Source organism: Physella acuta, unplaced genomic scaffold (assembly GCF_028476545.2).
Source record: "Physella acuta isolate Inbredline_101_S28 unplaced genomic scaffold, ASM2847654v3 ptg001729l, whole genome shotgun sequence".
NCBI classification, from domain to species: Eukaryota; Metazoa; Mollusca; class Gastropoda; family Physidae; genus Physella; species Physella acuta.
In genome coordinates, this window is record NW_026733241.1 from 145,479 (window position 1) to 173,241 (window position 27,763).

Genomic DNA, 27,763 nt, shown 5'->3' on the forward strand with positions numbered 1-27,763 from the left:
GTTTGAAATGTAGAAAAACCAAGCCAGCCGAGAGATCAAAGAACAACTGTCTTTGAACACAAGTGTCGGTAATCAAATCAAATTATTTGTTTTCTCTGGGAAATTGGCTTTGAATTAAAAAAAAGCCAACACGAAATTCTTGCTCTGATTTAAAATGCACTTCTCTAATTTGTAAAATTAGCACCTCTTTCTTTTTAGGTGGCTATTATTGTAGGGTGACGTAATCTGTCAGGTCAAAGGTCGGTACCCTCTTGTGAACTCTTTTAAGGCTTTTTCCTAACTAACCACCCACGGGCTTGAGATCTTGCACTGGTATGTAACCGTAGATTTGACCTATTGAACCCACAACCCTTGACAATCAGCCGTTTCTGCTCACAGTCTGTCAACATTTGTTATTTGGTTTGGTCTATCCAATGGTATCCAGTGTGTAACACATTACAAAGGAACGACAAGAAACAATGACATCATGTTGCTTTAAAAATTTAATGATGCATCTACAGTTTGATCAATGTTTGTCTATCACACGTCTAGATGGGCTAATACACAACATACACAGGACAGATGGGCTAATACACAACATACACAGGGCATGTGGGCTAATACACAACATACATAGGACAGATGGGCTAATACACAACATGCACAGGGCATGTGGGCTAATACACAACATACATAGGACAGATGGGCTAATACACAACATACACATCACATATGGGCTAATACACAACATACACATAACATGTCGGCTAATACACAACATACAATATACACAGATGGGCTAATACAAAACATACACAGAACATATGGGCTAATACACAACATACACATCACATATGGGCTAATACACAACATACACATCACATATGGGCTAATACACAACATACACAGGGCATGTGGGCTAATACACAAAATACACAGAACATATGGGCTAATACACAACATACACAGAACATATGGGCTAATACACAAAATACACAGAACATATGGGCTAATACACAACATACACAGAACATATGGGCTAATACACAAAATACACAGAACATATGGGCTAATACACAATATACACAGAACAGATTTTAAACTCAAAAGAAGCAGACACAGCATATTTCATCAACAAGAAACATTTGAACAAACAGCTTCACCACATGTCACAAACAACACATACATCATACTAAAGAAATCAGACCAGACAAACACAAATTTGACCAAAAGAACACAGAAAACAATCAGCTCAATTTAACAGCGAAACAAAAATAGTTTAATATAACAAACACACACAAGCCAAATAAGTAGACTATAATTTATAAAATTGTTTTATAAGGCGTTTCTGGTTCATTGCTGTAGCAGATACTGTCAGAGATTTTGTCAAAGATAATTTTGTACAGATTCTCAGAAAATTTAAAACTAGAAGAAAAAAAAATCAGATAGGCATAAATACGATCCCATTTATTGAAAAAAAATGAATTTTCGCTAAAAGTTTCGCATTCAATTCATATGAATAGTATAAATAAAATTAAATTAGAAACATAACAAAAATCTTTTTTTTCACAGTTATGCAAAAATAGACGGTTATTTACACTCATAAGCGCGTGTTAGAGGAAAGTAACGTCATGTCTCGGCTATAGAATCCAGACTGTGGATTGTGTCAGGGGGGTGAGCGATGGAGGCGATTCACAAGATAATGAGGGTGGGGTCAGCGTATGTTACACGAAGGCACTTCTTATGTTTCGTCTCAAAGAAAACATTGACAGTATCGGAAATTTTCAAAGTGTCTGGTGTTTTAGCGCAAGTAGTTTAAACATAATCACAATGGTAACGTCTAATTAATTATGGCTTAATCAACAGTTAAAGCGGTAATTTCGTGTTAGTGAATTGACGACAAACAGCGAACATTCAGTCTTCCAAGTCTTTCATGCGATTCTTGTCATTTTAGAGATGTCACGATGATGTCATTTGGTTCTTAAGATATGGTCAGTGTCATTTGGTCAACGTTTGATCGACAATCTGAACAAGTTGTTTGTGATGAAAGCCCTTGTTCCTACACGACGCGCGTCGAACCCGTTCACAAGTTAGTTCAAGTCCCGGCTGTAAGGCAGATCTCCCCCCTCCCCGTCTGGCCGTGGGTGGGGCAGGCACTCAGTACTCGTCCCCCTCCTCTCCATTGGCACCCTCGGGCACCGTCTCCAGCCCCACCTCCTCGTAGTCCCTCTCTAGAGCTGCCAGGTCCTCGCGTGCCTCGGCGAACTCACCCTCCTCCATACCTGAGGGAGAGATGGCATGGGGTTTAGATGTCAGATGTCATGGGGTTTAGATGTCAGATGTCATGTGGTTTAGATGTCAGATGTCATGTGGTTTAGATATCAGATGTCATGTGGTTTAGATGTCATGTTGTTTAGATGTCAGATGTCGTGTGGTTTAGATGTCAAATGTCATGTGGTTTAGATGTCAAATGTCATGTGGTTTAGATGTCAAATGTCAGTTGGTTTAGATGTCAAATGTCATGTGGTTTAGATGTCAAATGTCAGTTGGTTTAGATGTCAGATGTCACGTGGTTTAGATGTCAAATGTCATGTGGATTAGATGTCATAACTCACTTGGTTTTGATGTCAAATCTCACGTGGTTGAGATATGAAAGGCAATGTGGTTTAGATGTCAGATGGCATGTGCTTAATGATATCAGATGTCATGCAAAATGACAAATGTCACGTGGTTATTGCTGTAAATCTGTGTTCTAAATGACAGATCGTAAAGTTTTTCTACTGCCTATGTAGGGCACAGTGGTGTTCTGGTAGCGTGCACAGCATCAACGTGAAAGTCTCGAGTTCGACTCATCACTCGACTCCTTTACTTCAAATTGAAGCTTCAATATTTGCCAATCTGGTTTGAAATGTTTATTTACATCTTTTTTTTTAAATCCACTTAACATATAAATAATCGTTACGGAGGATGTGCGAAAGATGATCACTGTGTGTTATGTATTTTTCTGTTTAGGATTTGATCTTTAGGAAAACGTTGTTGATACAGTAACCAACAACACAATGATTTTTTATTCAGAACCAGTTGCTGACATAGTTCATCGTGTATTATGTTGTGTTAACTAAACCAATAAACAAGCTGATGTAGCAAGAATCGGGACTGACCTTCACCGACGTACCAGTGGACGAAGGCTCTCTTGGCGTACATCAGGTCAAACTTGTGGTCTAGTCTGGCCCAGGCCTCGGCAATGGCCGTCGTGTTGCTCAACATGCAGACGGCACGCTGGACTTGAGCAAGGTCACCGCCTGCAAGGGAAGGTCAAGGTTAGGTCTGGGGTCAAGGCTTGGGTGTATCACGGTAGGGTTATGGTTTAGGTTTAACTGGGCTAAAGTTTGGTAGGGTTACCGCGCGTAGCTAGCCTGGAGTTTATATGATTAAACAATACATAGTTACACCGCAATGTTAAAAAGGAAAACAAGAAACAGAGTAATGCCGTTTTACAAAATATAATGATTTATCAACAGTTTGAGATAGGAATGGTAGGAGAGGCTGTACATTAGGAAAGACATTCGGAAAATGATGTAAGTGTAGAGATGCCATTCAGCATTGTTAATATGAAATTTGATTTAATGATTCGTGTGAAGTTTTCTTAAGGGTGAATTTCATTGAGTTAATTCAGTGGTACCGGTGCTCAAAGACAGGTACACGAGACCCACCTGGAACTATTGTAGGCGGCTGGTAGTTGATGCCAACCTTGAAGCCTGTCGGACACCAGTCCACGAACTGGATGGACCTCTTGGTCTTGATGGTTGCTATGGCGACGTTGACGTCCTTGGGCACGACGTCGCCCCTGTAGAGCATGCAGCAGGCCATGTACTTGCCCATCCGGGGGTCACACTTGACCATCTGGTTGTACGGCTCGAAGCAGGCGTTAGTAATCTCCGCCACAGACATCTGCTCGTGGTAGGCTTTCTCGGCTGGGGTATAGGACATGGGGGGGGGGGGGTAGTCAGGTGAGATGGTAGGACTTTTAGGACATAGGGCATGGGGTAGTTATGTGAGATGGTAGGACCTTTAGGACATAGGGCATGGGGTAGTTATGTGAGATGGTAGGACTTTTAGGACATAGGACATGGGGTTAGTCACGTGAGATGGTAGGACTTTTAGGACATAGGACATGGGGTTAGTTATGTGGGATGGTAGGACTTTTAGGACATAGGGCATGGGGTATTTATGTGAGATGGTAGGACCTTTAGGACATAGGACTGTGGGGTAGCCAAGTGAGATGGTAGGACTTTTAGGACATAAGGCATGGGGTATTTATGTGGGATGGTAGGACTTTTAGGACATAGGACATGGAAGTAGTCAGGTGAGATGGTAGGACATTAAGGACATAGGGCATGGGGTAACGTGAGATGGTAGAACTTTTAGGACATAGGACATGGGGGTAGTCAGGTGAGATGGTAGGACTTTTAGGACATAGGACATGGGGTTAGTTACGTGAGATGGTAGGACTTTTAGGACATAGGACAGTGGGGTAGATATGTCAGTCACGTCTGATGCATGTCTGTGTCTGTCCATAATTGTCTGCCTGTGTATAGCTAGGTACAACTGTGCCTTTACAGTAGAGGTCGTAATGTTTTAGATCTTTACACTGAGATCACACGAATAAAATAATAATTATTATAAGCAATAACAAAACCATAACAGAAGCTCTTTAACATAATTCTGTTAAACTAAAAAGTACTCTCAATGGTGAACTCCGTTCTTATATTTCACGAGTATAAGACTGACCTGAGATAATGGGAGCATATGTGACCAATGGGAAGTGGATCCTGGGATATGGTACCAGGTTAGTCTGGAACTCTGTGAGGTCAACGTTGAGGGCGCCATCAAACCGTAGGGAGGCGGTGATGGAGGACACGATCTGTCCAATCAGACGGTTCAGGTTGACGTAAGATGGCCGTTCAATGTCAAGGTTACGTCTGCAGAAAGAAGGGAGCCGACGTTACATTCATTGTCTTTTGACAATACAAAAAAAAAACAACAACACATTAGCAGAACGATTGAAGAGACCACCGCAGTTAAAGCGACCACCACCATTGAAGTGACCATGACCCTCTCACCTGCAGATGTCGTAGATGGCCTCGTTGTCCACCATGAAAGCACAGTCCGAATGTTCCAGTGTGGTGTGTGTGGTCAGGATAGAATTGTACGGCTCTACGACTGCTGTGGATACCTGCGATAGACAGGTAGGTTGTACAATAGACAGGTAGGTTATACAATAGGTAGGTAGGTTTGTACAATAGACAGGTAGGTTTGTACAATAGGTAGGTAGTTTTGTACAATAGGTAGGTAGGTTTGTACAATAGACAGGTAGGTTGTACAATAGACAGGTAGGTTGTACAATAGGTAGAGGTAGGTTGTACGATAGACAGGTAGGTTGTACGATAGACAGGTAGGTTTGTACAATAGACAGGTAGGTTGTACAATAGGTAGAGGTAGGTTGTACGATAGACAGGTAGGTTGTACGATAGACAGGTAGGTTGTACAATAGACAGGTAGGTTTGTAGAATAGATAGGTAGGTTTGTACAATAGACAGGTAGGTTTGTACAATAGACAGCTCGGTTTGTAGAATAGGTTGGTAGGTTTGTACAATAGACAGGTATGTTTGTACAATAGACAGGTAGGTTTGTAGAATAGACAGGTAGGTTTGTACAATAAACAGGTAGGTTTGTACAATAGACAGGTAGGTTTGTACAATAGACAGGTAGGTTTGTAGAATAGGTTGGTAGGTTTGTACAATAGACAGGTAGGTTTGTAGAATAGGTTGGTAGGTTTGTACAATAGACAGGTAGGTTTGTAGAATAGGTTGGTAGGTTTGTACAATAGACAGGTATGTTTGTACAATAGACAGGTAGGTTTGTAGAATAGACAGGTAGGTTTGTACAATAAACAGGTAGGTTTGTACAATAGACAGGTAGGTTTGTACAATAGACAGGTAGGTTTGTACAATAGGTGGGTAGGTTTGTACAATAGACAGGTAGGTTTGTAAAATAGGTTGGTAGGTTTGTACAATAGACAGCTACGTTTGTACAATAGACAGGTAGGTTTGTAGAATAGGTTGGTAGGTTTGTAGAATAGGTTGGTAGGTTTGTACAATAGACAGGTAGGTTTGTACAATAGACAGGTTGGTTTGTAGAATAGGTTGGTAGGTTTGTACAATAGACAGGTAGGTTTGTACAATAGACAGGTAGGTTTGTAGAATAGGTTGGTAGGTTTGTACAATAGACAGCTAGGTTTGTAGAATAGGTAGGTAGGTTTGTAGAATAGGTTGGTAGGTTTGTACAATAGACAGGTAGGTTTGTAGAATAGGTTGGTAGGTTTGTACAATAGACAGGTAGGTTTGTAGAATAGGTTGGTAGGTTTGTACAATAAACAGGTAGGTTTGTAGAATAGGTTGGTAGGTTTGTACAATAGACAGGTAGGTTTGTACAATAGACAGGTAGGTTTGTAGAATAGGTTGGTAGGTTTGTACAATAGACAGGTAGGTTTGTAGAATAGGTTGGTAGGTTTGTACAATAGACAGGTAGGTTTGTAGAATAGGTTGGTAGGTTTGTACAATAGACAGGTAGGTTTGTATAATAGGATTGACTAAAGGCTCTATTGTAGAGGTGGGGAATGGAGGGGGAGGGCTCTGACGTAAACCTAAAATCCAAATGCTGTCCCTATCAGCATTTCGTACTTAATTTAATGCAACTCTCCCCCCCCCCTTACCCCCACCCCAAAAAAAGACTTATACCGATCCCGGGGTCAGGATTAGCTGGATTTGATTTTTATTTTGATACAACAAAAAATAATAAATAAAAACACGAAATATGCATAATATAGTCGTGAAGTGAAACCTTTGTCGATAATGAAGTTACTTGAACAGTTACACGTTTACTTTATACATGCTATCCCTGGTTGAGCTCAATCGGATCATGGTTTTTTTTTATCCAGCTAAACACTTTTTAAAGGATCACATTTTTAAGTTTTCTGATTTTTTTTTCTTCTTCTAATTTTTACTCCTTTTGTAAGTTGAGACAAAAACAATATTTTCGTTCTCGGGAAAAATTAAACATACAAAGTTTCGCTCATATTTCTATAGACCCAGGTAAACCAAACGGAAGGAATACATACCTGTGGTGCTGGGTAAACTGCGAACTCCAGCTTAGATTTCTTGCCGTAATCCACACTTAATCTCTCCATCAGGAGGGAGGAGAACCCCGAGCCTGTGCCCCCACCGAAACTGTGGAACACCAGGAACCCCTGGAGTCCCGTACAGGGGTCGGCCTGGTGGATAATTAATGTTCTCATTAGCTGGTTGTTAATTAGACAAGGTTTTAGATTTCTACTTTTATATTTTCTTGTTTTGGAGTTGGAGAAATTGTTAGACTTTGTAATGTGGGTATTGTAATGTACCCTTTATTAGAAATACTACTGGTATCTACAGGGGTCAACTGGGGTCATTTGGTTTCTACAGGGGTCAACTGGGATCATTTAGTATCGACATGGGTCAACTGGGGTCAGTTGTTATCTACTGGGGTCAACTGAAGTTATTTGGTATCTACAGGGGTCAACTGGGATCAGTTGTTGTCTACACGGGTCGACTGGGGTCAGTCGGTGACTACAGGGGTCGGCTGGGGTCAGTTGGTGACTACAGGGGTCAACTGGGGTCCTACCATCTTTCTGATCCTGTCTAGCACCAGGTCTACGATCTCCTTGCCCACAGTGTAGTGGCCCCTGGCGTAGTTGTTAGCAGCGTCCTCCTTACCGTTGACCAACTGCTCGGGGTGGAACAGCTGGCGGTAGGCCCCGGTTCGAACCTCGTCTGGAATTTTATTAAAATTAAGTGTTCGAATGTTAACCACTAGGCCTACAACCATTGTAATCCTCAGAAAAAAACTAGTTTTCTTTAATATCTAACTTTATTTTGATAAAATACGAACACGCCATATCAATATAAAACTTTTAGCCAGCATCACCACACTACCAAGCCACGATTACAACACACCAGCAGCAGCCACACACCACGCAACATCCATACACCACCAACATCTACACACCACCCACATCCACACACCACCAACATCCACACACCACCAACATCCACACACCACCAACATCCACACACCACCAACATCCACACACCACCAACATCCACACACCACCAACATCCACACACCACCAACATCCACACACCACCAACATCCACACACCACCAACATCCACACACCACCAACATCCACACACCAGCCGCATCCACACACCACCAACATCCACACACCACCAACATCCACACACCACCAACATACATACACCACCAACATCCACACAACACCAACATACATACACCACTAACATCCACACACCACCAACATACATACACCACCAACATCCACACACCACCAACATACATACACCACCAACATCCACACAACACCAACATACATACACCACTAACATCCACACACCACCAGCATCCACACACCACCAGCATCCACACACCACCAACATCCACACACCACCAACATACATACACCACCAACATACATACACCACCAACATCCACACACCACCAACATCCACACACCACTAACATCCACACACCACCAACATCCACACACCACCATCATCCACACACCACCAACATCCACACACCACCAACATCCACACACCACCAACATCCACACACCACCAACATCCACACACCAGCCGCATCCACACACCACCAACATCCACACACCACCAACATCCACACACCACCAACATACATACACCACCAACATCCACACAACACCAACATACATACACCACTAACATCCACACACCACCAGCATCCACACACCACCAGCATCCACACACCACCAACATCCACACACCACCAACATACATACACCACCAACATCCACACACCACCAACATACATACACCACCAACATCCACACAACACCAACATCCACACACCACCAACATACATACACCACCAACATCCACACACCACCAACATACATACACCACCAACATCCACACACCACCAACATCCACACACCACCAACATCCACACACCACCAGCATCCACACACCACCAACATCCACACACCACCAACATCCACACACCACCAGCATCCACACACCACCAACATCCACACACCACCAACATCCACACACCACCAACATCCACACACCACCAGCATCCACACACCACCAACATACATACACCACCAACATCCACACACCACCAGCATCCACACACCACCAACATCCACACACCACCAACATCCACACACCACTAACATCCACACACCACCAACATCCACACACCACCAACATCCAGACACCACCAACATCCACACACCACCAACATCCACACACCACCAACATCCACACACCACCAACATCCACACACCACCAGCATCCACACACCACCAACATCCACACACCACCAACATCCAGACACCACCAACATCCACACACCACCAACATCCACACACCACCAACATCCACACACCACCAACATCTACACACCACCAGCATCCACACACCACCAACATCCACACACCACCAACATCCACACACCACCAACATCCACACACCACCAACATCCACACACCACCAACATCCACATACCACCAACATCCACACACCACCAACATCCACACACCACCAACATCCACACACCACCAACATCCACACACCACCAACATCCACACACCACCATCATCCACACACCACCAACATCCACACACCACCAACATCCACACACCACCAACATCCACACACCACCAACATCTACACACCACCAACATCCACACACCACCCACATCCAAATACCACCAACATCCACACACCACCAACATCCACACACCACCCAGCCACACAACCCAGCCACACCACCAGCCACACCACCAGCCACACCACCAGCCACACCCACGTGACCTGACGAGTACTCACCTACGACGCTGGGCTCGAGGTCGACGTAAATGGCACGCGGCACGTGCTTGCCCATGGAGGTCTCGCTGAAGAAGGTGTTGTAGCTCTCGTCACCGTTGTTGGTGGCGTACTTGAGGTCCTCCATGTGGCCGTTGGGTTGGATGCCGTGCTCCAGGCAGTACAGCTCCCAGCATGCATTGCCGATCTGCACGCCGGCCTGACCCACGTGGATAGAGATGCACTCACGCTGGCGATACAAATTACAGGTTACATAGGTAAGACATAGGTGATACAAATTACAGGTTACATAGATAAAACATGTAATAGAAATTACAGGTTACATAGGTAAGACATAGTTAATACAAATTACAGGTTACATAGGTAAGACAAAGGTGATACAAATTACAGGTTACATAGGTAAGACAAAGGTGATACAAATTACAGGTTACATAGGTAAGACAAAGATGATACAAATTACAGGTTACATAGGTGAGACATAGGTGATACAAATTACAGGTTACATAGGTAAGACAGGTAATAGAAATTACAGGTTACATAGGTAACACATAGGTGATACAAATTACAGGTTACATAGGTAAGACATGTAATAGAAATTACAGGTTACATAGGTAAGACATAGGTGATACAAATTACAGGTTACATAGGTAAGACATAGGTGATACAAATTACAGGTTACATAGGTAAGACAGGTAATAGAAATTACAGGTTACATAGGTAAGACAGGTGATACAAATTACAGGTTACATAGGTAAGACAGGTGATACAAATTACAGGTTACATAGGTAAGACAGGTGATACAAATTACAGGTTACATATGCAAGACATAGGTGATACAAATTACAGGTTACATAGGTAAGACAGGTGATACAAATTACAGGTTACATAGGTAAGACAGGTGATACAAATTACAGGTTACATAGGTAAGACAGGTAATAGAAATTACAGGTTACATAGGTAAGACATGTAATAGAAATTACAGGTTACATAGGTAATACATAGGTGATACAAATTACAGGTTACATAGGTAAGACATGTAATAGAAATTACAGGTTACATAGGTAAGACAGGTGATACAAATTACAGGTTACATAGGTAAGACATAGGTGATACAAATTACAGGTTACATAGGTAAGACAGGTGATACAAATTACAGGTTACATAGGTAAGACAGGTGATACAAATTACAGGTTACATAGGTAAGACAGGTAAAAGAAATTACAGGTTACACAGGTAATACATAGGTGATACAAATTACAGGTTACATAGTTAAGACAGGTGATACAAATTACAGGTTACATAGGTAAGACATAGGTGATACAAATTACAGGTTACATAGGTAAGACAGGTAATAGAAATTACAGGTTACATAGGTAATACATAGGTGATACAAATTACAGGTTACATAGGTAAGACACAGTGGCGGAACTAGAAAAAAAGGGCCACCCCGCAAATAATTTTTTGGGCCCCATATATATATATATATATATATATATATATATATATATATATATATATATATATATATATATATATAACGAAAATGCCAATATAGAGTACTCATTTCGGGCTTGTTCGAGTTTTTTAAAAAAATTAAAAATACTTTTTTAAAAATTTAAAACAAGTTACAACAACGCGTCATTTTTGTGAGTGCTTATTAGTCTATTTTGAAAATCTCTATTTTTTAAAATTATATGTTTGCTATTATGCTTCCTGTCAATGTTTCTTCCAGACTTTTTTCTCCGGGGGTGGGGGGGGGGGGCACTTGAAATTTTCGGTGGGGGGGTAGACTTTCTTCGGGGGGGGGGGGGACGACACTGGTAAAAGTATATATTTTCTATAAAAATTATATAAATTTTATTTCGTTGGGGGGGGTGGGCGGTAAAATTTTTTTGAGATGCCTGGAAGAAACTCTGCTTCCTGTAAGTCAGTCGGTCAAAGGAATATGAAGCATAAAAGCTTTGTATGTACAATGGTTTCTCACGTTATGTTTATTTTCATGTTTTTTCGTATTTATATTATTAGTTTTAAATACATTTCCTGTTTATGCTTGTCATTCTTTATTATGTATTTTTTTTTTAAATAATAATTAAGAGAAGTAATTGCTTTTTAATTTGTTTAGTGCAAATCCATTAAAAGGTGCTTGAGAGCACACACATTTGACTATTAAAAAAAGGGAAATAAGTCATGTAAGTGGTTTGAACGTTTGCGTATCTTTCACGCGATTCATTTGTTTTCAAAAGAATTTTACCGACAACAACGTGTGTTTGATTGTAGGAGAAAGAGGACTCGGGATGGTGTCTATAGAATAAAGATAATGAAACCATAGCTACAGTATTCTTTTTACAAAACAACCATCAAGTCAAAAATGCAAGAGTTTTTTTAACTGTAAAAAATAACTGATTATGGTCGGCTGCGGACCCCTAAACGGCCCGGGCCCCCTCGCATTGCGGGGTCTGGCGGCACTGTAGTTCCGCCCCTGGTAAGACATAAAAAAAATAAAGGAGTAGACTAAATAACAAGTTAGACAAACAACAAAATAGACAAAACGAACAGCAGAATAGACAAAATAACAGGCTCCATAACAATAGCAAATTAAGCAAAACTAAACAGCAGAATAGACAAAATAACAGGCTCCATAACAATAGCAAATTAACCAAAACAAAATAACAGACCTGCTACAAATTACAGATTTAAAAAAAAAAAACTTAAAAATATCAAAACAAATATTTTAAAAAAATACGAGGTTAATATCTAAGAATAAAAGTAATAATCTTATAATCGTTAGGCAGCTATCCATATGGCCAGCTACAAAACACTTTTTGTACCTAATGGAAACTCGTCTGGGTAGGCTAAAAATAATTTGTTCCGCTAAAATGTGTTTTCCTCATCAAAATGTCCAGTCACACCACTCAAAAAAAACTTTATTTTTTAAACCAACACTTTCGATTGATATGGCAGAGGTTAATAAAATGTCTAATATTCAAATTCGTTGGCGCGGTGTGGTGTGGTCTGGTACCTGCACACTCTGGCAGGTCAGGAGAAATTATAAGAACACTTTTCTGAACTCGCCACTAAACAATGAATTATACAAACTTCGGAACGCGCCTCTGAACAATGTATTATTCTACCACAACTTCTGAACGCGTCCCTGCATCCCTCCCCCCCCCCCGTGACTAACGATTCCTTTGTTCGCGATGCCAGCTGACCGACCCCCCACCATCACCCTCACCTTTACACGTCTGCCAGCAGCTGGAGGTGCCCCCAGGTATGCACCTGCCGTCGTTTGATCCCACACTAACACAATTTTCAACACTTAACCTCGGGAAATAAATACCCAGCATTCAGCAGTCTCCGTCAGAAAATAAATATCACGGAACCGTTTTCTTCAGCTCAGGTTTTCCAGATCCAGAGAAGAATGGTAATTGTTAATTACTGGTGTTATTATTTCAGGTTGTTTAGTTTTAAGGTTAGATATGACTTTATTAATTTTGTTTAAACGTGGCACAAAATAATTACGCGTAATCAAAGATTAAATGTCTATGGACTTATTATTACGAAAGATATTATTTTGTTCTTCTGCAGCTAAAAATCGAATTGAATCAACAATACTCGAAGATGCAGTGATTGGTATTTTTTTTTCAATTTACCTTTGTCGAGAAGTCGACTCGTTGAAAAAAAAGATTTTTAGCGAAATCTGCGACTTCAAGATTTTTTTTTAGTTCAACCGGAAGTGGGAAAAGTTAAGCTTAGGTTGTTATAAACCTAATCAAATTTGTCAGACTTAGGCTAATTAACTTGTCATGGCTAATAAAAAAAATTCGGTTACTGGGTAATTTTCACCTGCAAATGTGTTTTTAATTTGCAGGAATGGTGTGTAATACACTGTTAGAAATCATTCGTAAGACGGTGTGTAGTATTCTGTTGAAATCAATCGTAAGTCGGTGTGTAGTATTCTGTTAGAAATCAATCGTAAGGTTTATGTTTTGTTTATGGCATGACATTCATAGATCATGCTGGTGGGTTTTAAAGGCGACTCTCTGAGCTGCTCAGCTCTATTCGGTACCAGCAACAGTTGGGAAACAGGTTGGATATGACCGGACTGGTGACTAGCCAATTTTAAACCTGATGGACGTTGTTTTCAGTTCTGGAAGATATGTAAAGGTTACTGTAGAAGTTACTGTAAGGGTTACTGAATAATTACTGGAGGCTGTACCTGAACGCTTCAGCTCACACCAGCACACACCTGCACTCACTTTCACACACCCTCACACACCCTCACACACCTTCCCCACCCTCACACACCTACCCCACCCTCACACACCTTCCCCACCCTCACACACCTACCCCACCCTCACACACCTTCCCCACCCTCCCCACCCTCACACTACCACTGTATCCAGTCTCATCGTCTTCCCCACCCCCGGGGAATATTTTCTTGACGGTCTACCCATCTAGTAAAACATGCCTGGGACGGACACTCCCCCACCCCTACACCGTATTTGTGTACACAAGGGTGCCCAACATTGTGACGCCCGTGTACGTGTAACGCCCATGGGTGGGGCTGACCCCGTGAAAACATACCTGGGATGTTATTGACAGAAACAGGTGAGGTGCGACACACCTCAGGTGAGAAACTTCAGGTGTAACGTGGCGAACCTCTGCCCGGTATGATCGTTGGTGAGGTGTGTTTTTATAGCTCGGCGAACCTCTGCCCATTTTGATCGTTGGTGAGGTGTGTTTTTTTTATAGCTTGGCGAACCTCTGCCCATTTAGATCGTTGGTGAGGTGTGTTTTTTTTATAGCTCGGCGAACCTCTGCCCATTTAGATCGTTGGTGAGGTGTGTTTTTATAGCTCTGCTGATTGAAACATTCAATTTTTAACCTTGCTAAAACGTGTACATTTTTTATAATCTAAATGTGTCTAAATAAGAGGGTAAACAAAAAGAGGCAGGCCAAGAAAGACCTGGAGACGTGACCTGGAAGAAGACGCCAAGAAGACTGGGTACACCTGCGGACAGTTGGAGAGACTAGCCTAGGACAGGATACACCTGGGGACAGTTGGAGAGACTAGCCTAGGACAGGATACACCTGGGGACAGTTGGAGAGACTAGCCCAGGACAGGATACACCTGGGGACAGCTGGAGAGACTAGCCCAGGACAGGATACACCTGGGGACAGCTGGAGAGACTAGCCCAGGACAGGATACACCTGCGGACAGCTGGAGAGACTAGCCCAGGACAGGATACACCTGGGGACAGTTGGAGAGACTAGCCCAGGACAGGATACACCTGGGGACAGCTGGAGAGACTAGCCCAGGACAGGATACACCTGGGGACAGTTGGAGAGACTAGCCCAGGACAGGATACACCTGTGGACAGCTGGAGAGACTAGCCCAGGACAGGATACACCTGGGGACAGTTGGAGAGACTAGCCCAGGACAGGATACACCTGTGGACAGCTGGAGAGACTAGCCCAGGACAGGATACACCTGGGGACAGTTGGAGAGACTAGCCCAGGACAGGATACACCTGGGGACAGCTGGAGAGACTAGCCCAGGACAGGATACACCTGGGGACAGTTGGAGAGACTAGCCCAGGACGGGATACACCTGGGGACAGTTGGAGAGACTAGCCCAGGACAGGATACACCTGGGGACAGCTGGAGAGACTAGCCCAGGACAGGATACACCTGCGGACAGTTGGAGAGACTAGCCTAGGACAGGGTACACCTGGGGACAGCTGGAGAGACTAGCCCAGGACAGGATACACCTGCGGACAGTTGGAGAGACTAGCCTAGGACAGGATACACCTGGGGACAGCTGGAGAGACTAGCCCAGGACAGGATACACCTGCGGACAGTTGGAGAGACTAGCCTAGGACAGGATACACCTGGGGACAGTTGGAGAGACTAGCCTAGGACAGGATACACCTGGGGACAGTTGGAGAGACTAGCCTAGGACAGGATACACCTGGGGACAGCTGGAGAGACTAGCCCAGGACAGGATACACCTGCGGACAGTTGGAGAGACTAGCCTAGGACAGGATACACCTGGGGACAGTTGGAGAGACTAGCCTAGGACACCTGGGGACAGTTGGAGAGACTAGCCCAGGACAGGATAAACCTGGGGACAGTTGGAGAGACTAGCCCAGGACAGGATACACCTGGGGACAGTTGGAGAGACTAGCCCAGGACAGGATACACCTGGGGACAGTTGGAGAGACTAGCCCAGGACAGGATACACCTGGGGACAGTTGGAGAGACTAGCCCAGGACAAGATACACCTGGGGACAGCTGGAGAGACTAGCCCAGGACAGGATACACCTGGGGACAGCTGGAGAGACTAGCCCAGGACAGGATACACCTGGGGACAGCTGGAGAGACTAGCCCAGGACAGGATACACCTGGGGACAGCTGGAGAGACTAGCCCAGGACAAGATACACCTGGGGACAGCTGGAGAGACTAGCCCAGGACAGGATACACCTGGGGACAGTTGGAGAGACTAGCCCAGGACAGGATACACCTGGGGACAGTCGGAGAGACTAGCCCAGGACAGGATACACCTGGGGACAGTTGGAGAGACTAGCTTAGGACAGGGTACACCTGGGGACAGTTGGAGAGACTAGCCTAGGACACCTGGGGACAGTTGGAGAGACTAGCCCAGGACAGAGCAGAGACGTAGCAACGTATTGCGGCGCCGGGGCTGACTATCAATTTTCCACCCCCTCCCTCCTATTTTTATATATAGTTATTCCTGTCTGTGAAAAGGCGGCCCCATCTCAGTTGTAAAGGTTTGTATCATTTTTTACCAGTCACTAACCCGTAACATTTTCTATTTCGGTGCCACAAAATTGATATAAACAACTGCTAAATCAGTGTGTAAAGCTTTGTATTAGTTTATAGTTTACTTTCGTAACTTTGACAGTGTATAATTCTATATTTTAGCTTAAAATGAGCTTTCAAATTAATTTCTCTACCCCTTTTAGCGCCCCCTTAAGGTCGGCGCCCAGGGCGGCCGCCCCACCCGCCCTCCCATAGCTACGCCTCTGGGATAGAGACGCCTGGAAAGTTATTATCCGTCCACAGCTTATGTCCGAGGAGGGGCTTCAGGCTAACCTCCCCTAACCTAGCCTAAATAATAGTTAATATACATCTCTATAACAAATATCCGTGTTATTATGTCTAGTCTTTGGCGCCCATAGTATTGCTAGAAGAGGAGGTAATAAAGACTTACTATACGAGGTTTTCCCTTTTTTGTTGTGAAAAAAAAAAGAATACCTCTCTTATTTAGATGAAGTTTAAAAAATATTACTGATCCTAACAATAAGGCCTAATTACTAATGCAGATTTTTTTTTTTAAATTTACGTTGAAATTTATATTATTTATATTTATTTTATATTATGTATTATTATTATATTATTATATTATTTATATTATTTGCTCAGCTGTTGGGACGGGGGGGGGGGGGGGGGCGGGGTGGGGGGGGGGGGGCTCCATCGTGCGTTACTACCCTTCTCCACCTACAGTGCGTACGCCCATGAACCCATCTCCGTCAAGTAAACAAAGGTAATTTGACGAAAGGTCACCGTGAACCCTTGCCTAACCTTTGACCTTTACCTTTACGTGTGGTTTCCCCACACCTGGTAAATCTAAACATATTCGTATTTCAGCGTGCTCTTTACGGTAACTTTAAATGTGGCCTATGTTCGAAACTTCAGAACTGACAAAACATCAGGCAATGAAAAAAACTTCAAATATTTTATTTGAAACTTGAGGCATGTAAGAACTAAATATATATTTTTTTTTATCTAGGGGTAATCATTTGGGCCTTCGGATGGAAGTAGTGGGGGGGGGGGTGGTCTATAAAGCTCACGCAATCTGAAGATGTGGTGACCTTGACCGATAGACCCTTGAGACAAAGTTAAAGTGTTGCAAGGTCGCCGCCGTGTTCTCCTTGATGTGTGGGGGTGGGTGGGGTATGACGTGAGTGAGGGAGGTGGTAATATCCTGCGTGTGTAAGTTAGTCGGGGGATGGGGGGGAGGAGGGGAAAAAGCTGTGTTTATTCATGTGAGCTGAGAGTTAAAACAACGGCGTTTGTTACCGGGATGGTGACAAAAATAGCTTGCAGTGTGACGTTTTATGACTCACGTTTCTATAGGAAGCAAGGGTGATGCAGAGGCGTAGCGAGGGGGTGTGGGGGTGGGTGGGGGGGGACATATGTACCCGGGCGCCAACCTTAGGGGGGCGCCAAAATGGGTTAGAAAAATAAACTGAAAGTTTGAGGGGGGGGGTGTAAATCAAAAGTTCGAGGGGCGGGGTGCTAATCGAAAGTTTGTCCCCCGGGCGCCGGGAACGGTCGCTATGCCTCTGGGGTGATGTACGATCTCAGATGGTCAGTGCATGTTTCTCAGATATGAGGGTACTATCACGATCTGGGATTTACAAGGGTCATTGTGGGTCACTGTGGGTCACTGTGGGTCACTCCAATACTCCTGTCAATACCAAAAGCCTAGCGGTGTATGGAATTCATTCTAGTTGTATGCACACCAATTTATTATCGTCGCTCGCCTAATTTTATTTTCATTCATCTGAACATTTCTCTACACCTGAACATAATTATGTTCACAACACCGACACAAGATACACCATCATTACGATGTTCGCGCTGTGTGTATTTGTGTAAGCCTGTCATACCAAATTACGTCAGCACACGTTGATTTAATTAATTCCACGTGCAGATTTGATACTTTCTGACAGTCGAGCAGACATTTCAATTAGCCAGGTAGACGATACAAGTAGTTCACAATGCTCGTGAGTGCTGATTGTTGTTAGATCAAAGTGGCCCGTTGAAGGTGAGTACAGGTGAGGAGATCTCAGGTATGGGCACGTGCAGTCGATCAGCGTGAGCAGGATGTGACGCGGGGATGGTACTCACTAGACACGGGCAGGCGAGGAAGTGTGTGCCGGTTAGGCTAAGGTCTAGGTAATATGTGCCGGCTAGGCTAAGGTCCAGGTAATATGTGCCGGCTAGGCTAAGGTCCAGGGAATATGTGCCGGCTAGGCTAAGGTCCAGGTAATATGTGCCGGCTAGGCTAAGGTCCAGGTAATATGTGCCGGCTAGGCTAAGGTCCAGGTAATATGATCCGGCTAGGCTAAGGTCCAGGTAATATGATCCGGCTAGGCTAAGGTCCAGGTAATATGTGCCGACTAGGCTAAGGTCCAGGTAATATTTGCCGGCTAGGCTAAGGTCCAGGTAATATGTGCCGGCTAGGCTAAGGTCCAGGTAATATTTGCCGGCTAGGCTAAGGTCCAGGTAATATGTGCCGACTAGGCTAAGGTCCAGGTAATATTTGCCGGCTAGGCTAAGGTCCAGGTAATATGTGCCGGCTAGGCTAAGGTCCAGGTAATATGTGCCGACTAGGCTAAGGTCCAGGTAATATTTGCCGGCTAGGCTAAGGTCCAGGTAATATGTGCCGACTAGGCTAAGGTCCAGGTAATATTTGCCGGCTAGGCTAAGGTCCAGGTAATATGTGCCGGCTAGGCTAAGGTCCAGGTAATATTTGCCGGCTAGGCTAAGGTCCAGGTAATATGTGCCGACTAGGCTAAGGTCCAGGTAATATTTACCGGCTAGGCTAAGGTCCAGGTAATATGTGCCGACTAAGCTAAGGTCCAGGTAATATTTGCCGGCTAGGCTAAGGTCCAGGTAATATGTGCCGGCTAGGCTAAGGTCCAGGTAATATTTGCCGGCTAGGATAAGGTCCAGGTAATATGTGCCGGCTAGGCTAAGGTCCAGGTAATATGTGCCGGCTAGGCTAAGGTCCAGGTAATATGTGCCGACTAGGCTAAGGTCCAGGTAATATTTGCCGGCTAGGCTAAGGTCCAGGTAATATGTGCCGACTAGGCTAAGGTCCAGGTAATATTTGCCGGCTAGGCTAAGGTCCAGGTAATATGTGCCGACTAGGCTAAGGTCCAGGTAATATTTGCCGGCTAGGCTAAGGTCCAGGTAATATGTGCCGGCTAGGCTAAGGTCCAGGTAATATTTGCCGGCTAGGCTAAAGTCCAGGTAATATGTGCCGACTAGGCTAAGGTCCAGGTAGTATTTGCCGGCTAGGCTAAGGTCCAGGTAATATGTGCCGACTAGGCTAAGGTCCAGGTAATATTTGCCGGCTAGGCTAAGGTCCAGGTAATATGTGCCGGCTAGGCTAAGGTCCAGGTAATATTTGCCGGCTAGGCTAAGGTCCAGGTAATATGTGCCGACTAGGCTAAGGTCCAGGTAATATTTACCGGCTAGGCTAAGGTCCAGGTAATATGTGCCGACTGTCCTAACCGGCGCGTGACTCGCACGAAATCTTACTCACGCGTCGGGTTTGTTGATGAGGCAAGGAGAAAATGTTGAGCAGGTTTTAACAGCTGACACTAGGCTCTGGTACCTGCTGACGTGGTGTGTCCTAGGCCCAGTGGCTAATATACTTTATTTAAGATACACCCCTTCATATAGTTAGATTTTAAATTTGTCGATAAAATATGATAAAATATGATTATATTTCCAGTAGTCTCCGTAGACAATTCAATAATGTTTTTTGTTAATCTCATTGAAAATTAAATTGTTTTTTTTTAAAAATAATTTTAACTTCAATATATTCAACAACAAAAGGGGAGATAATATTTAGTTCTATCTCAACAGCCAGGGGACAGTTTCTTTCAGGCATCTCTTCAGAGAGGGAAGGGGGGGGGGGGGCACGTCTCTACGACTCTCAAGAACGTCTACCGCCCAACCCCACAGAACGATATTTGTTATACAAAACATATACTTTAATCCGTGTCCGGCCCCCACCCGGGAATTTAGGTCCACCCCCCCCCCCCCCCCCCCAAACAGCTGAGCTGTTCCTCACGGATATTTTTACATCCGATGGCAGAACCACGGGCGTTAATAAGGGGCAGATAATTGTCGCTTAAATTTAAGATGGTATGTTGTTTATCAAGGTATACTACAAGAAGGTTTTATCGTTTGGGCTGTTGTTTTAATTTAGGGAAGCAGATAACTATTATGGTAAGCATAAAACTTATTCATAGAAACTTAAACATCGACTTACTATTTTTTAAATTTATGTATAAAAAATTATAAACTAAACCATACGTAAACTCGAGTACTGTCGTTTAATTCGATAAACTTTTGTACGTTAAATTTGTGTTTGATGTTGAATGTAATGGGTGGACGTTCACGTTTATCCTTTAACCCACCCCCAGCTCAGTACACACGAACCCACAAAAGTAGGTTAATTTCGGACAACCCCCCACCCCCCGACCCTGTGTGGACGTCATAAAAAAGTCAGTAAGCACCACGACACCCCCCCCCCCCACCCCCCCGATGGTCCCACACAGCAGGCGCCAATGGTATATTGACACGTTGATTCGGTTTCTCGGTTGTTGTTTTTTCCGTGAACTTGTGGTTGCTGAATGAACACACATCTCCGTGATGTGTTCCTCATAGCTAATGTGTTATCAAAGTGTTTTCACATTTACTGCAGGTAGAAGAAACTATGTAACAACCATCACCCCCCACCACAATTCCTCTCTTGCTCCCCTCCCTCCCTCCCTCACAGATTTTATGAGGTTTTGAGGGTCCGCACGTGGTATTTATTAACATTCCACCCAAATGACCCACGTGACCCTAATTAGCATAAGCTACCTGAACACAAACAAAAGTTCTGCGATTCCAGAGCCTAGTCGGGGATTACCTGGGCAACTGGGTCACGCTGACCTTGGCCAAAGCCTAGCAGAATTTATTTTTCAAACTTTTTTTTCTGCGTTTCACTCCTCCGGTGTGCATCAGGGAGGCAATGACGAATGTTACTCGAGCAAATTTCAAACACACATCGGGTACTAAATGATGCCACGTTTTTTCAGCTAATTCTTTAACCCACACTCCCGATCTTCACTCGGCGCAATAATTACCCCCCCCCCCCTTTCCTAAATAAAAAAAAAACTCAACTTCTACCTTCTCTTCGCCCATCCGCAACAATGATCCATCAGAGAAATCACATGTTTACATTTTGGTTATACTTTTGAACAAATTTAAAACATTTTTTAAAAATATCAACTAGTTTTTAACACCGCATTCCCACCCCCACCCCCCCCCCCCGCCCTTTTAGCTCGTTACAAAATTTCGCATCCCCGCTCCTACCCTCACCTCCCCGAACTTTAAGAGTGATGAGATAAGCGACACAATCCAGCGTCAGTTTTATTTTCTAAAAATAGCTGATAAGATTTGATCCGTAGTTGAGTTTATGGCGATGTTTCTATGAGGAGTTTTTAAGATGTTTTTATGAGGATTGTTGACGATGTTTCTATGGGGAGTTTTGAAGATGTTTTTATAAGGATTGTTGACGATGTTTTTAAGAGGATTGTTGACGATGTTTTTATGAGGATTGTTGACGATGTTTCTGTGAGGAGTTTTTAAGATGTTTTATGAGGATTGTTGACGATGTTTTTATGAGGATTGTTGACGATGTTTCTGTGAGGAGATTTTAAGATGTTTTATGAGGATTGTTGACGATGTTTCTATGAGGAGTTTTGTAGATGCTTTTATGAGGGGTTTTTAAGATGTTTTTATGAGGGGTTTTTAAGATGTTTTTATGAGGGGTTTTTAAGATGTTTTTATGAGGGGTTTTTAGGATGTTTTTATGAGGGGTTTTTAAGATGTTTTTATGAGGGGTTTTTAAGATGTTTTTATGAGGGGTTTTTAAGATGTTTTTATGAGGGGTTTTTAAGATGTTTTTATGAGGGGTTTTTAAGATGTTTTTATGAGGGGTTTTTAAGATGTTTTTATGAGGGGTTTTTAAGATGTTTTTATGAGGGGTTTTTAAGATGTTTTTATGAGGATTGTTGACGATGTTTTTATGAGGATTGTTGACGGTGTTTTTATGAGGATTTTTAGCGGCAGGAATGCTTGGGTAAACAAAGAATCACCGGCTGATTGAGCGGGGCAGAATGTTAATTAGTTAGATGAGATGTCTGATGTAGCTGATTAAAGACTGAGGGCTAGTCGCGTGACGTTTACGATAAAGCTGAACTCACGTGCAATCATGGCTCGCATCTTTTTCGCGTGCGTTAAGATTGTGTGTCAAGTTTACCTGGCGAGAAAAGATTGTGTGTCAAGTTTACCTGGCAGATAACGTGACCTCAATGCCACTTCCGTCCGTGACCTTTCCGAGGCGATGTGTCAAAGGTCAGCTTGTATTTTTCTCGCATCCGATTGTGTCTTTATGCGGGTCGTCTTTGTCTGTAGAGGTGTGATTTTCGAACTTTTCGAACCCCCAGGAATAACTTATCGAACCCCCAACAGGAACTCTTCGAACCCCTTACATTAACCCTTAGAATTCCTTACAGTAACTGCTGTAATTGATCTCAAATACACCGGTAGCTCTAGACAGGCGTAACATGGATAAGTATCCACTCTCCGTTATCCACCCTCCACCTGCTTGTTTCCGCTACCCGTCATCCATTATCCATTCTACGTTAGCCACTATCCACATGGCACCAAACTCTATGCAATAACAAGTAGATGAGATATGTTCTAGAATGCTCTAGTTTTGTTTCTGAAAGATACAACTTCCTAGCCGGTTAGTAACTGAACGTGTGTCTACCAATTCTATAATGAGCTGAGTAACGTCTGCTTCACGGAGTAGCATGGACAGTAAAATGAAGAAATGTCTTTAACTTAGGAGTATCTTGTTGTGTTTTTTTTTTTGGACAACCAATTTCAAGCTCAAACAACACAATTTACGTCACATCTCAACTTATGTGGTGACATACGTCACATCTCAACTTATGTGGTGACAAAAGCAATGATGTGTACCGGTGTATGGTAAACCATTTAAAATTTCAAATCCTTAAAATCGGTTCGCTAAAACAGGTAGGTAGGTCTTGACCACACGTTCGCTCAAACTGGTAGGCCTAGGTCTTGACCACGTTCACTACAACAGGTAGATAGGTCTTGACCACACATTCGTTAAAACATGTAGGTCTTGACCACGTTCACTAAAACAAGTAGGTCTTGACCACGTTCACTACAACATGTAGGTAGGTCTTGACCACACATTCGTTAAAACATGTAGGTCTTGACCACGTTCACTAAAACAAGTAGGTCTTGACCACGTTCACTAAAACAGGTAAGTAGGTCGACCACACGTTTACTAAAACATGTAGGTCTTGACCACACATTCACTAAAATAGTACGACCCTGATGGTTACACACTAAAGAAGTTCAACGTGTTACCATTCCAATTTTAGACAGAAAACAATCCGCTTCCGTGTTTTAATTCACGAGCTAATTTTGTAGACAAATTGTTCGTTAGACGAATCACGAGCGACATTCATTCAATCACCTGTGTACGTCTATTAAAGCTTGATTGTTACACCTGCTCTTTGATTGTCGGAAACCTGCCCAGGTAGATAACTCTGCCAGTCATGCCATGCCTGCCTACATCACTGGTGATGGCACATGTGTTTTCTGTGCTGCTCAACCTTGCCAGACCCCAGACATAGGCGGCTGGGGTCTCTGTACCCTCCATTCACTTCTCCTTCCATTCACAACCCCCTCTCCCCTTTCACAACTCCTTCTCCCATTCAGTTATTCTATTCACAGGCCCATCTATTCACAGCCTACCCCCATTGACAGTACCCCATTCACAGCCCCCCCCTCATTCACAGCCCCCCCTCATTCACAGCCCCCCATTCACAGCCCCCCCCCCCCTCATTCACAGCCCCCCATTCACAGCCCCCCCTCTCGTTCACAGCCCCCCCCCCTCATTCACAGCCTCTCCCTCATTCACAGCCCCCCCCTCTCGTTCACAGCCCCCCCCCCCCTCATTCACAGCCCCCCCCTCTCGTTCACAGCCCCCCCCCCCCTCATTCACAGCCCCCCCTCTCGTTCACAGCCCCCCCCCCTCATTCACAGCCCCCCCCTCATTCACAGCCCCCCCCTCATTCACAGCCCCCCATTCACAGGACCCCCTCTCGTTCACAGCCCCCCCATTCACAGCCCCCCATTCACAGCCCCCCCCCTCTCGTTCACAGCCCCCCCTCATTCACAGCCCCCCATTCACAGCCCCCCTTCATTCACAGCCCCCCCCCCTCATTCACAGCCCCCCATTCATAGCCCCCTCCCTCTCGTTCACAGCCCACCCCCTCTCGTTCACTGCCCCCCCCATTCAGACCCCCCCCCCCACATACAGCTTCTCCATGCACATGTTTTACAGGCACCTACCCTGAACACTCGCCTAATTTATTACATCCCCCCCCACCACTTCATTTGCACCCGTCCAATTTAGATTCTAGCTGCATTAGCAGCCGTCCTATATTCATCCCTCCTACAATCATCGCCCTCCTACAATCATCGCCTTTATCCTCTTTATTTGTAATTCCCGACCTCTGCAGCCTTTTAATTCGTAGCTCCCTATATTCGTAACCCCCCCCCCTCCATTCAAAGCCCCCGCCCCCTGCATTAGGATCCACCACCCCCCTACCCACCACTGCTAGTAAAGTCGTATCCCTGACATTTCCAGAACAGACAAGACTTGTAGTTACGTCACTTTTCATTAAGTGATTTTACACACGGCGTAAAACACAGTCTGAAGGTAGAACTCACCTCAACACACACACTCACTCACGCAACACACACTCACACCTACACGCACACGTGCACACCTTCAGTGAGTCATACACGCGCATTGAGATCTAGCAGACATTCACCTTGAGAAGAAAGTGGAAGAGAAATAGATCTACACAAATAGACATCCAAGCCTGCTGGCTTTTCTTTACTTCGACGGATAAAAAAACTGAAAGATTGGCAAAAACTGTCTTCATCTTTACCCTTCCCTGCCCAGTGAATTTTTAAACACGGGTCATGTAACACGGGTCATGTAACCCATGCGGGTCGAAGTGAAAGACCCAGCTTGTCTTTAAGTAAGCTGGTTTAACGACTTACTTATATAGTCACTATATACGTATATAATATATCCTGGCATGCCAACATTTACCATATATATAACAGTTTATATTGCAACTTACTTGGTCAAGTTAGTTACTTGATTGATTGCAGTGATAAATTCAAATTAGATAATTGATTGTTTGAGAAAAACGAACAAAAAACTTTGTGTCATGTGCGCAAAGTAAATGTTTTTGATGTCAGGGTTATGGTTATGGCAAGTTATATTTAGAGCCTGGTTTTGGATAAACGTCACGTTTCTGAATCCTACTCAAATGAAATATATTCAAATTAATTTTTTTTTAAATTCACAATGTTTTTCTGATGGGAATGGGTGTTTGAATTAGTATATCTTTCACAAGAATGTACAGCAATCCCATCTATATCTGCCATTGTGAATTAAATATTTGAATTTTTATCGTAGAAATAAACGCAAAAGTAAAACATTAGATTTATTTATTTAATTTATAAAATGGGAGACAATCAATGTTCGACCTTATCTGACTACTCACAGTGAAAACTATTACATCAGTGATGTCCCTTGTTTTAAACAATCGAATTAAGCCTCGAAGCCGGTGCGGATATACAAATCTAGTCTACGGGATCGTCCATAAATGACGTAACGCTCCCAGGTGGGAAGGGGGTTCGTAACTTTGTTACAGTGTGTAACTTTGTTACGGTGTGTGATAAGAAATAAGGGAGGATAGTCTGTTAAAATTTATGTTAGAAACTAAATTTTGAGCTTTCGAAAATTATGTAATAAATCGTTACATACATTTGTTAATATACTCTATGAAGACCGAGCTAAATAAATATTTTATAAATAAATCAATGTTTAAAAATAAAAACTGGGGAAGGGGTGTTGGGTTTTTGTGACTGACGAAAGGGAGGTAAAAAACGTCCAAAAAAGTGTGACTTCATTTATGGATGAACCCCTAAATTAAATGTTTCAGACAACGGTAAGGAAGGATTTTAAAAATTTTCGAAGTTTTATTTTCGCTGAATAAAAAGTAGGCCAACTTACCATTTTTGTCTTTAGAACTTGGTCAAGAGAATGAAGATTTGGTCGATTTAGTCACGCCGGGTTAAGCTAGATGCAGACCCGTTGAGCAAAATTTCAAAGTATTTGGTCGGTGAATGTAAAACCCGAACTGGAGCCAGAGAAAATTTTGTCTGAGACCAGGTTGTCACGGCTCACGTCTGGAACACAGTGAGGTGAGATCGAGGTGAGGGTGAGTAAATCTGCCAGCTACGGCGCAGTGCGTGAGTCAAATTGGCACAGGTATTTGGTCAGTTGGCCAGAAAAGAAAACAATGATCTGGCAAACGTGAGTCTTTAAGTGGGTCCGTGGCCGCCGCCTGGAGATACTGTAATGCACGGTTGAGTTACGCAGCCCGCACAAAACTGGGGTGACTAACGCCGGTGCTTTCGCTTTTAAGATGAGATACCTGCCCGGGGGAGGGGGTGGGGAGGTGGGGCTAGAGGTGCGTTCACATGCAGAGCCAAGGTAAGTCAAAACGTGTAGAAAAAAAAATTGTGGATGATTTTTTCCTCTCTCTGTGTTAAAGTAAGTCGTGAGCTCAGTGAGTAGAGATGGGAAGTTCTAGAACAGTAAAATGGTGGAACACATAATGGGGGGGGGGGGGGAAGCGGAACATTGGTCATTTCGGTTGGGAACATATCGTCCTACTTGAAGGAACATGTCGTCCTACTTGAGGTAACATGTCCTACTTGAGGGGAACATCCTACTTGAGGGAACATGTCCTACTTGAGGGAACATATCGTCCTACTTTAGGGAACAT

General features: G+C 43.6%; 1 protein-coding gene across 1 annotated transcript; it reads right to left on the reverse strand.

Moving 5' to 3' along the window:
* Positions 1-464: 464 nt before the first annotated feature.
* LOC131930165 (tubulin alpha-3 chain) lies at positions 465-27,350 on the reverse strand. The gene is made up of 9 exons (XM_059286580.1): positions 26,986-27,350; positions 9,974-10,199; positions 7,702-7,850; positions 7,160-7,312; positions 5,103-5,215; positions 4,771-4,961; positions 3,693-3,953; positions 3,141-3,281; positions 465-2,261 (listed from the first exon to the last, which is right to left on the reverse strand). The coding sequence occupies exons 1-9, from the start codon at positions 26,986-26,988 to the stop codon at positions 2,137-2,139; spliced, it is 1,362 nt and encodes a 453-aa protein (XP_059142563.1). The 5' UTR covers positions 26,989-27,350; the 3' UTR covers positions 465-2,136.
* Positions 27,351-27,763: the final 413 nt, after the last annotated feature.